Source organism: Misgurnus anguillicaudatus, chromosome 16 (genome assembly GCF_027580225.2).
Source record: "Misgurnus anguillicaudatus chromosome 16, ASM2758022v2, whole genome shotgun sequence".
NCBI classification, from domain to species: domain Eukaryota; kingdom Metazoa; phylum Chordata; class Actinopteri; order Cypriniformes; family Cobitidae; genus Misgurnus; species Misgurnus anguillicaudatus.
Genome location: NC_073352.2, coordinates 13991485 through 14005025, shown reverse-complemented (window position 1 = coordinate 14005025; position 13541 = coordinate 13991485). Strand labels below are relative to the sequence as shown.

Genomic DNA, 13541 nt, shown 5'->3' with positions numbered 1-13541 from the left:
TAAACTTTATGATATGCATATATGTAGATCATCATGTGTTAGCTTAATTATGTTTTGGTTGTTTTTACAAACGGTATTTACAAAGTAATAAATACGTAGTATTTACACAAACACTATATGGAAAACTATTTACCTTGGCATAGATAAATAATAAACACGATTGTTTCCTCATTCTTATGTAAACCTCATACATGCAAAAGACCTGGAAAACAGGCCAATCTCAACATAACATTGACTGGCGTTAAGTCAAGATCTATGCCTCCAACATTAAATTACACATTAAATTAAGTACAATGTTGTTACAATGCTAAAAAATAAAGTTGTGACTGCTGAGTTAGCACTATATGCTAGTTAATGCTATATGCTAGCATTTAAGCTGAAGTTCTACTATTGACATTACAGTTACATTTTGCAGGTCCATACTGAAAAAACTAACTTACCACTCAGAAATGTTCATTAACAATCTCCAAACAATTGATTATTTCTATTTGAACAATTGAAAATAATATCATTCTGTGCGCAAATCCTAGGGTTGTAAATGGACATGTAAAAACTTTTTGAATAATTTTTGCACTTAATAAAGCCACATTCTATGTATATATCACAGTACAATTTAACATATTTCAATGCATTCTTTGGCACTTTTAAAAAAATCGAATAATTTACAATAAGTACATCGTCATTGCATACTAATAAACATACTATATTTTACAAGGAAGTGTATGTTGACAAGTGTTTGTGAACCAGTCTGTGGCTATGCCTAAAAACCTAGCAAGCCACCTATTTAGACAATAAATGCTAGGCCTCATACGAGTTTTGGACACTGGAACTATTTATTCCCCACCAATATTTAATTCAAGACCTCGACATAACTCGTCAAAATGCAGCTAATTCAATCCGCGCCTAGCGTGCTTTAAAACAAGCCGTCTACGTAGGCTACTCAGTAGGTTTTAAAACGCAGCCCGTGCCTCTTCGCAGGAAGTGAAGACACAGAGAGGAAGGAAGGCGTCAACGAATCCCACAAGAAAGAAGCCCGTCATCTTTATGGCTTCACTCTCAACCGAGCGTAACTCGTAAAATGCCCGTGTGTCACAGGATACTCTTACTTTTATGCTTACTTAATTTCTCGTCCGTATATTCAGATATAACAGACGGGAATGCGGAGCACTTAAAGCGAGAGCACTCGCTCATTAAACCATATCAGGGTGAGTAAGCTACGTGCTTGTAGTAACATATTGCGGTTTACCACACGTTTAGCCACACGGTCACTCGTGCATTTCAAGTATTCTGTACACTGCCTACAGTAGTATAATGTGAGTTGTGTTATTATGCAGTGGCATTGTTATTTATTTCATGAAAAATGTATAGACGGGATAAAAGTACGCCACTGTCCTGAGACGCAGTAAAGTTACAAGCAGTGAGTCAGTTATAGTCACACAAGTTACTCAATGCAAACAACTATGCAGGAAGCACCTTTATTTAAACAGGTGAGAGCAGTTTATATTTGTGACGTATGCAGGTTGAAAGAAGTGGATGTCAGCTACGTGGAGCCCCCCTTTGTTCACAACAATATTGAAGCCCCCCACTCTCGGTTTCTATCTATTAAAATATTTCAGAGCATATTTGTTATAAAAAGACCAACCGTTAAGAAATATATAGATTTTTTAGTTTTATCTTTATTTTTGTATTATTAAATAAGATGATAATAATTATTATTACATTTTAAGGTCCCCTTGTTTTGTCCTCTGGTGGACTCCGTCCTTCTAGTTGAGATACACTGGTGTAAAGGATTTAAAGGTGCAATGTGTAATTTTTAGATGGATCTCTTGATATAAATGCAAAATAATATACAAAACTATATTATCAGGGGTGCATAAAGACATTTTTATAATGAACCGTTATGTTTTTATTACCTTAGAATGAGATGTTTTTATCTACATACACAGAGGGTCCCCTTACGTGGAAATCGCCATTTTGTGCCGCCATGTTTCTACAGAAGCCCTTAACAGACAAACTTTTTTTACTAAGTTGTTTCCTTCAATTACATGTTTTTTCGGTGGCGGCTACCGTAGCTTCTCTATGCGTTTCAAAAGCGAGGGGTGAGCAGTGGACTGAGCCGTTGGTTGCAATTCACAACCTCACCACTGGATGCCGCTAAAATTTACACACTGCACCTTTAACTAACTGTTATGCAGTTATATCAAATAACATTTGCTTTCGCATAGCTTAGAGAATTTATATGTGATGTTTAGACTCTTAATTTTCTCATTTTATTGTATACTTATTGGTGCATGTGTGTTGTCGTTACATTGTATTTTCAAATCAAAAATGTTTATATTATGTGATGCATACATCTGATTATTAGGTGTTGGAACAAGTCCCTCAAGTCAGTGGGATTTTTGGGGGAGTACATTAGTTACCAGCCAGTATGTGCGGCTGACTCCGGATGAGCGGAGTAAACAAGGATCCATCTGGAATACAGTGGTATGAAAACTAAAAGTGTAAACAACATAATAATGTAACAAAAAAATAAAACATACTGTGCTAAGTGTATTTTCTTCCTGTGCAGCCATGCTATTTAAAGGATTGGGAAATGCATGTGCAATTTAAAATTCATGGATCAGGAAAGAAAAATCTTCATGGGGATGGCTTTGCTATATGGTATACAAAAGAGAGACTACATCCTGGTAAGTTTTCCTGCTTTCATGTAGTGAAGAGGAAATTGATCAGGTGCAGTGACCATTGCCATCATACACTTCACCATAGAAAGGCTCATGCTTGTAAATGTGATTTATAAGTGTTATAAAGCTGTCTAGATGTGCTTGTTTCATCTGTAAGTCTTCTGCATGTTTGTCTTCCCTAGTTGATTGTGTCACGCTTTCATTTAGGGCCAGTCTTTGGAAATCAAGACCATTTTGTAGGCCTGGCTATTTTTGTGGATACCTTCCGTAATGATCTCCAAGGGATGGATGTAAGTGTACCGTTCTCACGTGTCCTTCTTTCTCTGCAGGCCCCGTGTTTGGGAGTAATGCCCATTTCCATGGGTTGGTCATTTTTATAGACACATATCCTAACGATGAAGCACCGGATGTGAGTTGTTAAAGAGATGAAAGTGTTTTTGTTTATGTACCTTCATTTCTTCTTTCTAAGAAAACCAAAGCTATATACAAAGGTTATACAGTATAAACAGTCTAGAAAGCAGTCTGGATCTCTGAGCCTTTAATATGTTTGCTCTGCTCCCGTTCTGTCCAAACTTTTTCTTCATTTTTTTATTGCAACAAATAGATAGTAAGAGCCCTTAGATTAGTAATCTCTCGTGATAACTTTCTTATTATCTTATTATTATAACCAAGTTTTCGTAACTTTTTTTGTTAACTAGACTCAGGTATGTAGTGTCAGGCTTATGAAAACCATCCATAAAGAAAATTTTATCTTTAAAAAAGCAATGCTTTTTTGTTTTGCCTGCATTATTTTATAATTTTTGTCATTTTCATTCTCTTCATTATGTTGCTTTAAATTAAATGAAGCATTTTCATTATTTTCCTAGTCTTCATTATTTAAAAATGTAAAATGCATAATTTTAATGTTTTTATGTGTCCAGCGCTCTTTCCCCTATATTTCTGCAATGGTCAGTAATGGTTCCCTGCCGTATGACCATGGGAGAGATGGACGATCCACTGAATTGGGGGGTTGCTCGGCTGAAGTCAGAAATAAAGACCATGACACCTACCTGGCTATTCGATACTCAAAAGGCAGACTCACGGTAAGGGGCTCAATAAATGTAAATGTAGTGCAAAAGTATTATTTTACACATGTGAGTGCTGGTAGTTTTCTTTTGGGCACTCAAATTTCAGCAGGTGTCATATCTCGTTGTGACCTTTGTGGTCCAATTACACAATTCACAATTAATTAAACAATTTTCTTTATGAACATTGTCACCCTCTGTCTGAGGTTATAAAAGTTTAATTTGCCATATGTGCCTTTTAAAGGTGCCATAGCAGGGCTCCAAGACTGACACCAAATTTGAGAGTGTGCCACTGAATTTTACATCCAGTCGCACATGTGCGACCAGTAAATTTGACCTTTTTTTGTGAGGTGACACTGAATTTAAAACAGCACATTGTACTTCCTGCTTCTATCATCAAAGTATTTATTAGTAATACAGTGTATTACTTAGTAGAAATGTGAATATTTGGTTAGCATGTTGTTGTACGGTATGTACATTTTCTGGTTGCGCCCCTAAAATTTTCAGTTGGGGCCACTGTGCTCCTAGTGAAAAAAGTTAGTCTGGAGCCCTGCATAGAATGTATGCCATAACATAGCCATAGATGAATAATAAGAGTAATGACATACCGTGAGCCTCAAACACGATTGTTTCCTTATGTAAATCTCGTGCATGCAAAAGATTACTGAAAAACCGGCCAATCTCAATGTGACATTACAGTCCTGATGTACGCCCCAAACATTAAATTAAATACAATGTTGTCACAATACTAAAAACAAAGTTGTGACTGCGGTTTAGCACATTTTGCCAGTTAATGCTATATGCTAACGTTTTAGGCCTAAGTTTTACTATTGATGTTACAGTTACGTTTTGCAGGTCCACAATAAAAATTACAAACTTGCCACCGAGAAACGTCCATTTTCAAATTCCCAAACAATTGTTGTTCCTCAAAATCTGTATCTTCATATAAAGGCTGTTTATTTAAATGGATACTCCAGCCAAATATCAAAATTACATCATAATTTTAAGCAATACAAGATAAATATGTCCATCATCTTTCAGACAAACACATTTGGAGTTATTTTAGTAAATGTCTTTGCTCTTCCAAGCTTGATAATTGTAGAAAACGGGGATCAGGGAACAACTTCTGACTTTAAACCCCAAAAAAGTGCATTCATCCTTCATAGAGGTAATCCACATGGCCCCAAGGGGTTACTAAAGGTCTTCTGTGGGTAATCGATGCGATTTTGTAATAAAATATCCATATTTCAAAATGTATAAACTATAATAACTAGCTTCCAGTGACTGCGCCATCTTGGACTCACGGGATTCACAGGAGAGTTGTTGCATAGTGAGTGTTCATTGCCATATGTTTGTTGCGCAGTGACTCTCGTGAATCGTGAGTCCAAGATGCTGTCCTTACCAGAAGCTAGATATTATAGTTTATAAAGTTTAAAAGTTTTTTTTTTTACAAGAATGCATCGATTACCCACAAAAGACCTTTATTAAAGGAATATTCAATTTTCTTAAAAGAAAAATACAGATAATTTACTCACCACCATGTCATCCAAAATGTTGATGTCTTTGTTCAGTCGAGAAGAAATTATGTTTTTTGAGGAAAACATTCCAGGATTTTTCTCATTTTAATGGACTTTAATAGAGCCCAACATTTAATACTTAACTCAACACTTAACAGTTTTTTTCAACGGAGTTTCAAAGGTCTATAAACTATCCCAAACGAGGCATTAGGGTCTTATCTAGCGAAACGATTGTCATTTTTGACAAGAAAAATAAAAAATATGCTCTTTTAAACCACAACTTCTCATCTAGATCCGGTCCAGCGTGACCTAACGTAAATGCGTAGTGACGTAGGGAGGTCACGTGTTACATATATGAAACGCACATTTGCGGACCATTGTAAACAATAAACTTACACAAAGACATTAATTAGTATCAGTTGACATACAACAACGTAGGAACGGTCCTCTTTCTCAACACTTGTAAACACTGGGGCGGAGTTTCGCGTTCGTCCTCTGTGACCTCTTGACGTCATGACGTATAGAGACAGAGCGCAGCGCGTCACAACCTGAAAACCACGCCCACCGGGGGGGAAAGCAATCCAACAGTCTCCATTGACTTTGTATTGCAAAAGGCCGCCTCCTTGTCATTTCTGGCTTATAACAAAAAACTGAATAATGCCTAAAAGCTGCTTTGGGACAATATGTACAGCTAACAAGCCAAAGAACACAGAAATAAGTTTTTATAAGCTGTCGAGCCGTAAAACCCAGTCTTTAAGGAGAATAAAGTGGATCGCCGATTACGTTTCCCCCTATTGGACGCAGTTTTACTATTAGGAGTACTATGAAAAGTTGCCTGTCTCCATTTCCGTGTCCAAACGCTCGCCCTTTGAAGTCGACAGCTTATAAAAAATTATTTATTTATTTTTTTGGCGTGTTAGATGTACACCTAGTCACACAGCAGCTTTTAGGTATTATTTGTTTTTAAGTTTAATCTGTAAATAAGTTTTTATAAGCTGTCGACCCCAAAAAACGAGCGTTTAAAGACACAAAAATGGATACAGGCAACTTTTCATAGTACTTCTATTAGTAGAACTGCGTCCAATAGGGGGAAACGTAGTCGGCGATCCACTTTATTCTCCTTGGGGGCTGGGTTTTGCGGCTCGACAGCTTGTAAAGGCGTATTTCTGGGTTCTTTGGCTTGTTGGCTGTGCATGTTGTCGCACAGCAGCTTTTAGGCATTATTCAGTTTTTTGTTATAAGCCAGAAATGACAAGGAGGCGGCTTCTCGCAGTGCAAAGTCAATGGAGACGGTTGGATTGATTTCCCCCCCGGTGGGCGTGGTTTTCAAATTTGCATAACTGCGCTCTGTCTCTATTGCTTGGGGTCACGCTATCGCATCACGACCGGATTTAGACGAAAAGTTGTGGTTTAAAAGTGGATATTTTTTATTTTTCTTGTCAAAAATGACAATCGTTTCGCTAGATAAGACCCTTATGCCTCGTTTGGGATCGTTTATAGTCCTTTGAAACTCCGTTGAAAAAAATTGTTAAGTGTTGAGTTAAGTATTAATTGTTGGGCTCTATTAAAGTCCATTAAAATGAGAAAAATCCTGCAATGTTTTCCTCAAAAAACATAGTTTCTTCTCGACTGAACAAAGAAAGACATCAACATTTTGGATGACACGGTGGTGAGAAAACCATCTGGACTTTTCTCCCAAGAAAATGGAATATTCCTTTAACCCCTCACATCCGTGTGGATTACTTCTGTTAAGGATTGATGCACTTTTTTTGGGTTTTGGGCAGAAGTTGTTTTCTACCACTTTATTGTTAAGTGCTGTAGAGGTTCCTCATTGAAGTGTTCTGTTTTGACAGATTATGGTAGATGTGGATGACAGGAATGATTGGAAAGAGTGTATTGATATCGGAGGTGTCCGCCTCCCTACAGGCTACTATTTTGGGGCCTCTGCAGCTACAGGAGATCTGTCTGGTAAGCATTACTTTGAAATAATTCTTAAGCCTGGAGTGTGGTTCGTTTTGGCTCATGTACACGCACGGTCGAACACACAGACGTGCAAAGCATAGTTTATTTGACTTGTATGTGTACATAGACGTTCAACGCATATGCATTTCAACAAATTGCAATACCTACATAGGCCTACATACTTCATAAACCTCTACGTGCATGCATGACCTACACGTACAAAGTATGTGTGCCTGTGCTGTTACCAACATCAGGTGGTGTGCGTACAGTGCTCATGTAATATTCCTAATTAGTGTCATGTATGTGTAAACCGCGTAAAAACAAATACTTAAGGCTTGATGCTTATCTTGATTGCACGACTTCACTCCGTTTTTACATTGCAGACAACCATGACATCATCTCTATGAAAATGTACCAGCTGATGGTAGAACATACTCCTGAAGAGGACAACCAGGACTGGACAAAGATTGAACCTAGTGTCAGTCTCCTCAAGTCCCCTAAAGGTAACACAACTGACCTGCACTTGCAGAAAGGATTAAAGTATTGGCAGAATTATAGATATTAGAGCAGTGTTTCCCAACCCTGGTCCTCGGGCACCCCCTCCCAGAAAGTTTTAGATGTCTCCTTATTTAAAACACCTGATTCGACTCATCAGCCTCCTTCTAAAATGGTAAACATGTGTCCCTAACAAGCTGATGAGTTAAATCAGGTGTGTTAAATAAGGAGACATCTAAAACTTTCTGGGAGGGGGTGCCCGAGGACCAGGGTTGGGAAACACTGTATTAGAGCATGTGCGATTTTTGATGAAATTTTTTTTATGTTTTATATTGAACACGTCTTCCTTCCTTGATCTTCTCCTTTTCTCTCTTCTGTGTACCGTCTCACACAAAACAGACAACGTTGATGATCCAACGGGTAATTTCCGAAGCACACCTCTCACTGGCTGGAAGGTCTTCCTACTTCTGTTATGTGCTTTGCTTGGAATTGTGGTTTGTGCAGTTGTGGGTGCAGTGGTCTTTCAGAAACGACAGGAGAGAAACAAGAGGTTCTACTAAACCACCCAAACATGATTTCAAAGAACTTTGGAAATTGTAGGTTGAAACATTAATGTGAATTATTTTTAACAACTGTATAAATGTTTATATTATTAAAGTCCCTGATTGGAGGGAAAGTTCGTTTGGATCTAAAGAGTTGAATAGGTGACATTTTTATCTGTATGGTTTTCGGTTTGGCAAGGCTAAAGCCTGTGTGCTGAAGTAAAGTCAAATAGACATTTTCAAAGCAGTCTTCAATGGTTCTTTTTATTGTTGTGTATTTGTATAAACTTAATTTAGTTCCATTCAGATTTTATTTTGTAGCATTGTTTTAAAAAACGTTACTTGCTTTGCTTTGCCATTCATGTTCTATGGTTTAGTTTTGCTCTGGAGTATTAAGTTGCTGTTATACAATGTGTATGATTTGATTTTTAAGAGGTTTTTAATGGACTGCCAATGAAATCAATTTAAACGTAATGCTGTTTTTGTGAACGACATGGCTCAGTTTCTGCAGTAATGATTTGAGACCTGTTTCCAGTGTTACACATTTATAACTGAACATACCACCAAATCTGATTTGTATTCACTTGTGCAAGGAGATAAATTCACAAAAGGACTGCTGCAAGAGATGCATTTTGAAAATGACTTTTTGCCTTTTGAATGTTCAAGATATAAAGGAAATTGAAAGTCATGCATTTTAGCAAGCTCAATTGGAGATTTTGCCTACATTTTTCTGTGTTCTCTAAATACATTTTGCTAATTTTCTTTGCCCTTTGTAATAAATAATTGCAATAATGCACTGATTAACTTTTTTTGTTCCAATAAGAAATGCATTTTTTTTTGTTAGAGATCAAGCAGGCACTGACTGTAAAATTATGTTGGTTTTGGTGAGAAAATAAAGCAGTTCTACCAGTGGACTGTTTGCACTTTTGTGATTTTAATTTTTTAAACTATCATACTTTATTTATTTATTTCCAATCCAATCTATACATTTTACGAAGGACCAAGCTTTTCTATTTTTATTGTGAGCTGTAGAACATATCTTAGTACTGCCATGATAGTTAATTTAAGTCGTGAAAATAGATGCATAAGCCTCGTCCCTTTTGCATAATTAAGGCACTGTTTCTACTTTTCATTTTTAAAAAAACAACGTTCAAAGAATTATGATTACTTGAATTTACAGCCTAATAAAAAATATTTGAATTAGTACTGTCAGTAAAACGTATAGACAATCCTGTATGCTGTATTGTATGCATATTTTACACACATAAATAAAATTTAAAGTTAAGGACACAAATTCATAATATATACGAATTAAACATAAAAACAATGGCATAACATTCACAATTGATTTGACGTGGTATGATTGGTCGGACCATCTTTTAATCATTTACCTGTTTGGTCCTTATTTATTTTGAAACTGGACTATTTGGACAAATAAACATAGCTCAGGGTCAGTTCACAGAGTAAGAGAATTTAAAGTGCCGAGGTAGTCAGACGACGTGGTGACGTCACGGATATGCTAATAACGTTATAACGTAATGTAGTGACATTTGGCTACTTTTCAAGAAGCTTCTTTCCATTAAAAAAAATTTGGCAACACTGTGACACCGGCAGTGTCAAGATGGTGGCAATCAGGATTCAGTTTTTATTTTATTTGGTGTTGCTATTAAACGTTTACAACAGTTTTGTTTCTGCGTTGTACTTTCATATCGGGGAGACGGAGAAGAAATGTTTAATAGAAGAAATACCGGACGAAACCATGATTATAGGGTAAGAAGTATTTGACAAACAAGTTTGCATTGTACGTCGAAGCTTAGCCCTGTGCTAACGTCAGTTAATGCTGCCCACCACCTGTACTTTATGTTTATTTACATAAACCAATAACTTTATTTACATCTGGCATTCTTGGATAAAGTATATGATTAAAAACTTTTAAATTAGGAAACTACCGAACACAGGTATATGACAAGCAGAAAGATGAGTATTTGCCTGCAACTCGGGGACTGGGGATGTTCGTGGAAGTGAAAGATCCCGATGAGAAGGTCAGTTTAAGGGGTTAATATTGAAAGTCCAGCATGTTTTTATTAAATAATTTCATCATTTCCTTATCTTTCGTGCAATTCAGGTGGTCCTGTCCCGCCAGTATGGATCTGAGGGCAGGTTCACAATCACCTCCCACACACATGGAGAGCATCAAATCTGCTTGCATTCAAATTCCTCCAAATTTGCTCTGTTTGCCGGTGGAATGCTTGTGAGTTGTACAAAGTCTCTTATGTTTGCCTAATCTACAATCATAATAGGTTGTCAGTTTTTTTCCATTGGGGAACCATATTGATTAGATCCTTTTTTTAAATACTTGTCTGTGAATCTTGTGTATTTTTTGTATAGCGTGTTCACCTGGATATCCAAGTTGGTGAGCATACAAACAACTATACAGAAATTGCTGCCAAAGACAAGCTCACGGAGATGCAGCTACGAGTGCGCCAGCTAATGGAGCAGGTGGATCAGATTCGGAAAGAGCAGAACTATAAAAGGGTAAGTGAATGTCCCATAGGGATGAGAGTGGAGAACTGGATACATAATAATGAAGTGTCCTGTAATTCACTTGTCAACTGTCATGTAGTTATACTGGAAATACTAGTTTTTATTGCATGAAATGCTAAACTCTTACACTTAAGTCTATTTTCTGGACCTCGTCTTAATGTTGATTTTTTACTTATAGTATTGTGAGGAACACTTCAGACAGACCAATGAGAGCACCAATCAGAGGATTTTGTGGTGGTCCATTTTCCAGGCACTCATCCTGGTGGCTTTTGGATTTTTGCAAATGAGACATCTCAATGATTGGAAAAAGTGTAATGATATCGGAGATGTCCACCTCCCTACAGAATACTATTTTGGGGCCTCTGCAGCTACAGGAGAACTGCCTGGTAAGCATTACTTTGGAAACATTCTTAAGCCTGGAGTGTGGTTCGTTTCGTCTCGCGTACACGCCCGGTCGAACGCACAGACGTGCAAAGCGTTACGTGTGTACAGACACCTTCAACGAATACGCATTGCAACCTCAAGTCCCCTAAAGATAACACAACTGACCTGAAGGATTAAAGTAATACAAGAATTATAGATATTAGAGCATGTGTGATTTATTTTTTATTTTTTATTGAACACGTCTTTCTTCCTTGGTTTTCTCCTTTTCTCTCTTTTGTGTACCGTCTCACACAAAACAGACAACGCTGATGATCCAACGGGTAATTTCCGAAGCACACCTCTCACTGGCTGGAAGGTCTTCCCAGTGTTCGAATTATGTCAAAGCTTATGGCGGGGTTCCCTAACCAAGCCCCCCCATCATTATAGGGTTGCTGTGATTTCACAAGGTAAGATTTGATCCTGGATCAACAATCATCTGATCCTGGTTTTAATAAAATTAAATAAAAACGAGTTACCCTTAACCCCTCAATTTAGTGTGAAACAGTGGCAAGGCCCAAATTTTTTAACTAAGTGGACCTTGGTAAAATGGGGTGGACCTCAATGCCTACTCTTAAATTATATAATTTTACACTATAGGAGTGGTTAAATGGATTACATTATGTTTTTTGAGTCATGGATTGAATAATTTTTGGCCTGTGAAAATAAAATAAGAACAAATGAAGAAATTGTAAGCTTGTAAAAATAGAAGTAAGATCTAAGAGTAGTATTTACATGTACAGAAATAGAATCAAATGAATAATAACACTGTCTTCTTCATTCTACAAATGAAATATAATTCATCTTTTTAAAACTACAGAAGTGATTTTTCTTTTGTCTACTGTTGTTTAATTAATATAATGACACAAACAAAAGCAGATTTCTTGAGGGCACTAAGGTATAGTCAAATAGACATTTTCAAAGCAGTCTTCAATGGTTCTTTTTTATTGTTATGTATATGTATAAACTTAATTTAGTTCCATTCAGATTTTATTTGTTTTAATTTGTAGCATTGTTTTGAAACTTAAAGGGGACATATTATGAAAATCTGACTTTTTCCATGTTTAAGTGCTATAATTGTGTCCCCAGTGCTTCTATTAACCTAGAAAATGTTAAAAAGATCAACCCAATAACTTAGTTTTGGTAAACCATTTTCTGCAAGCATGTGAAAAAATAGGTCATTGTAATTTGGCCCTTATTGTGATGTCAGAATAAGGTAATACCGCCCCCTTTATCTGCACTATCCAATCACAGCACAACCATTTAGTATGGAGAGAAAGAGAGAGATAAAATATTTGACAGCACAATAGAGTTTCAATTGCAACAAACCACCATCATTGTGATCAGGTTGCACTTCATTCGCTCATTTGCATTTTAAATGACACACCCAAAACGGCACACTTTTGCTCAGACCTATTTTAGACTTAGTTTACATCTTTAAAAAAATCTCATAATATGTCCCCTTTAACCTGCTTTGCTTTGGCATTCATGTTCTATGGTTAAGTTCTGCTCTGGAGTATTAAGTTGCTGATATACAACATGTATGATTTGATTTTTAACAGGGTTTTAATGGACTGCCATTGAAATAAATTAAAAATGTTTAATGTTCAAGATATAAAGGAAATTGAAAGTCATGTATTATACCAAGTTCAATGGGAGATTTTGCCTTAATTTTTTGTGTTCATTAAATACATTTTGCTAAATTTCTTTGCCCTTTGTAATAAATAATTGCAATAATGCAATTAACTTTTTATTCCAATAAGAAATGTATTTTTTGATGAAGCAGGCACTGACTGTAAAATGATGTTTTGGTGAGAAAATATAGCAGTTCTACCCGTGGACTGTTTGCACTTTTGTGATTTTACATTTTTTCAACTATCATAGGATATATTGTATCTATACATTTTACGAAGGACTGAGCTTCTCTATTTTTATTCTGAGCTGTTAAATGCTTTAGTTTTACAACATATATCTTAGTACTGCCATGATAGTTAATTTAAGTCATGAAAATGTAAATAAACAACGTTCAAAGAATTATGATTACTTTAATTTACAGCCTAATAAATTTTTTTTAAATTAAAACGTATAAGACACTTTTTTTCAATCATTAACTTTCGTTGTATGCCGTACTGTATGCATATTTTACACACATAAAACGAATTTAAAGTTACGGACACAAATTCATAATATATAAGAATTAAACATAAACAAACATTTTTCCCTTTTTTTATTGAATATCAACAAGTATAAAACACATTTTGTTCAATGCCACATGAACATGATTATTCACATTTTACCAGAAAAGTAAATAGAAAA

At 36.1% G+C, this 13541-nt stretch overlaps 2 protein-coding genes across 3 annotated transcripts; both read left to right on the top strand.

Moving 5' to 3' along the window:
- The first annotated feature begins 975 nt into the window (after positions 1-975).
- lman2 (lectin, mannose-binding 2) lies at positions 976-9175 on the top strand. Of its 2 annotated transcripts, none has more exons than XM_055177835.2 (8): positions 976-1205; positions 2366-2484; positions 2570-2687; positions 3011-3090; positions 3602-3763; positions 7116-7230; positions 7608-7727; positions 8119-9175. In XM_055177835.2, the coding sequence occupies exons 1-8, from the start codon at positions 1079-1081 to the stop codon at positions 8277-8279; spliced, it is 1002 nt and encodes a 333-aa protein (XP_055033810.1). In that variant the 5' UTR covers positions 976-1078; the 3' UTR covers positions 8280-9175. The 2 variants fall into 2 exon arrangements, with proteins under 2 accessions (XP_055033810.1, XP_055033809.1); XM_055177834.2 differs by lacking the exon at positions 3011-3090 and adding an exon at positions 2889-2971 and having other exon boundaries at positions 977-1205.
- A 640-nt stretch (positions 9176-9815) lies between these two features.
- Positions 9816-13071, top strand: LOC129422120 (transmembrane emp24 domain-containing protein 9). The gene is made up of 6 exons (XM_073854152.1): positions 9816-10031; positions 10204-10303; positions 10387-10512; positions 10650-10796; positions 10984-11191; positions 11489-13071. Exons 1-6 carry the CDS (start codon positions 9883-9885, stop codon positions 11644-11646), a joined length of 888 nt encoding a protein of 295 aa, XP_073710253.1. The 5' UTR covers positions 9816-9882; the 3' UTR covers positions 11647-13071.
- Positions 13072-13541: the final 470 nt, after the last annotated feature.

Excerpts from the sequence above, each read along its gene's own strand:
- LOC129422120 (XM_073854152.1), top strand. The coding sequence starts at position 9,883 with ATGGTGGCAATCAGGATTCAGTTTTTATTTTATTTGGTGTTGCTATTA. Across the intron at positions 10,304-10,386 it reads TGAAAGATCCCGATGAGAAG|GTGGTCCTGTCCCGCCAGTA; the intron begins GTCAGTTTAAGG and ends CGTGCAATTCAG. Across the intron at positions 10,513-10,649 it reads TGTTTGCCGGTGGAATGCTT|CGTGTTCACCTGGATATCCA; the intron begins GTGAGTTGTACA and ends TTTTTTGTATAG.
- lman2 (XM_055177834.2), top strand. The coding sequence starts at position 1,079 with ATGCCCGTGTGTCACAGGATACTCTTACTTTTATGCTTACTTAATTTC. Across the intron at positions 2,485-2,569 it reads GATCCATCTGGAATACAGTG|CCATGCTATTTAAAGGATTG; the intron begins GTATGAAAACTA and ends CTTCCTGTGCAG. Across the intron at positions 7,231-7,607 it reads AGCTACAGGAGATCTGTCTG|ACAACCATGACATCATCTCT; the intron begins GTAAGCATTACT and ends TTTACATTGCAG.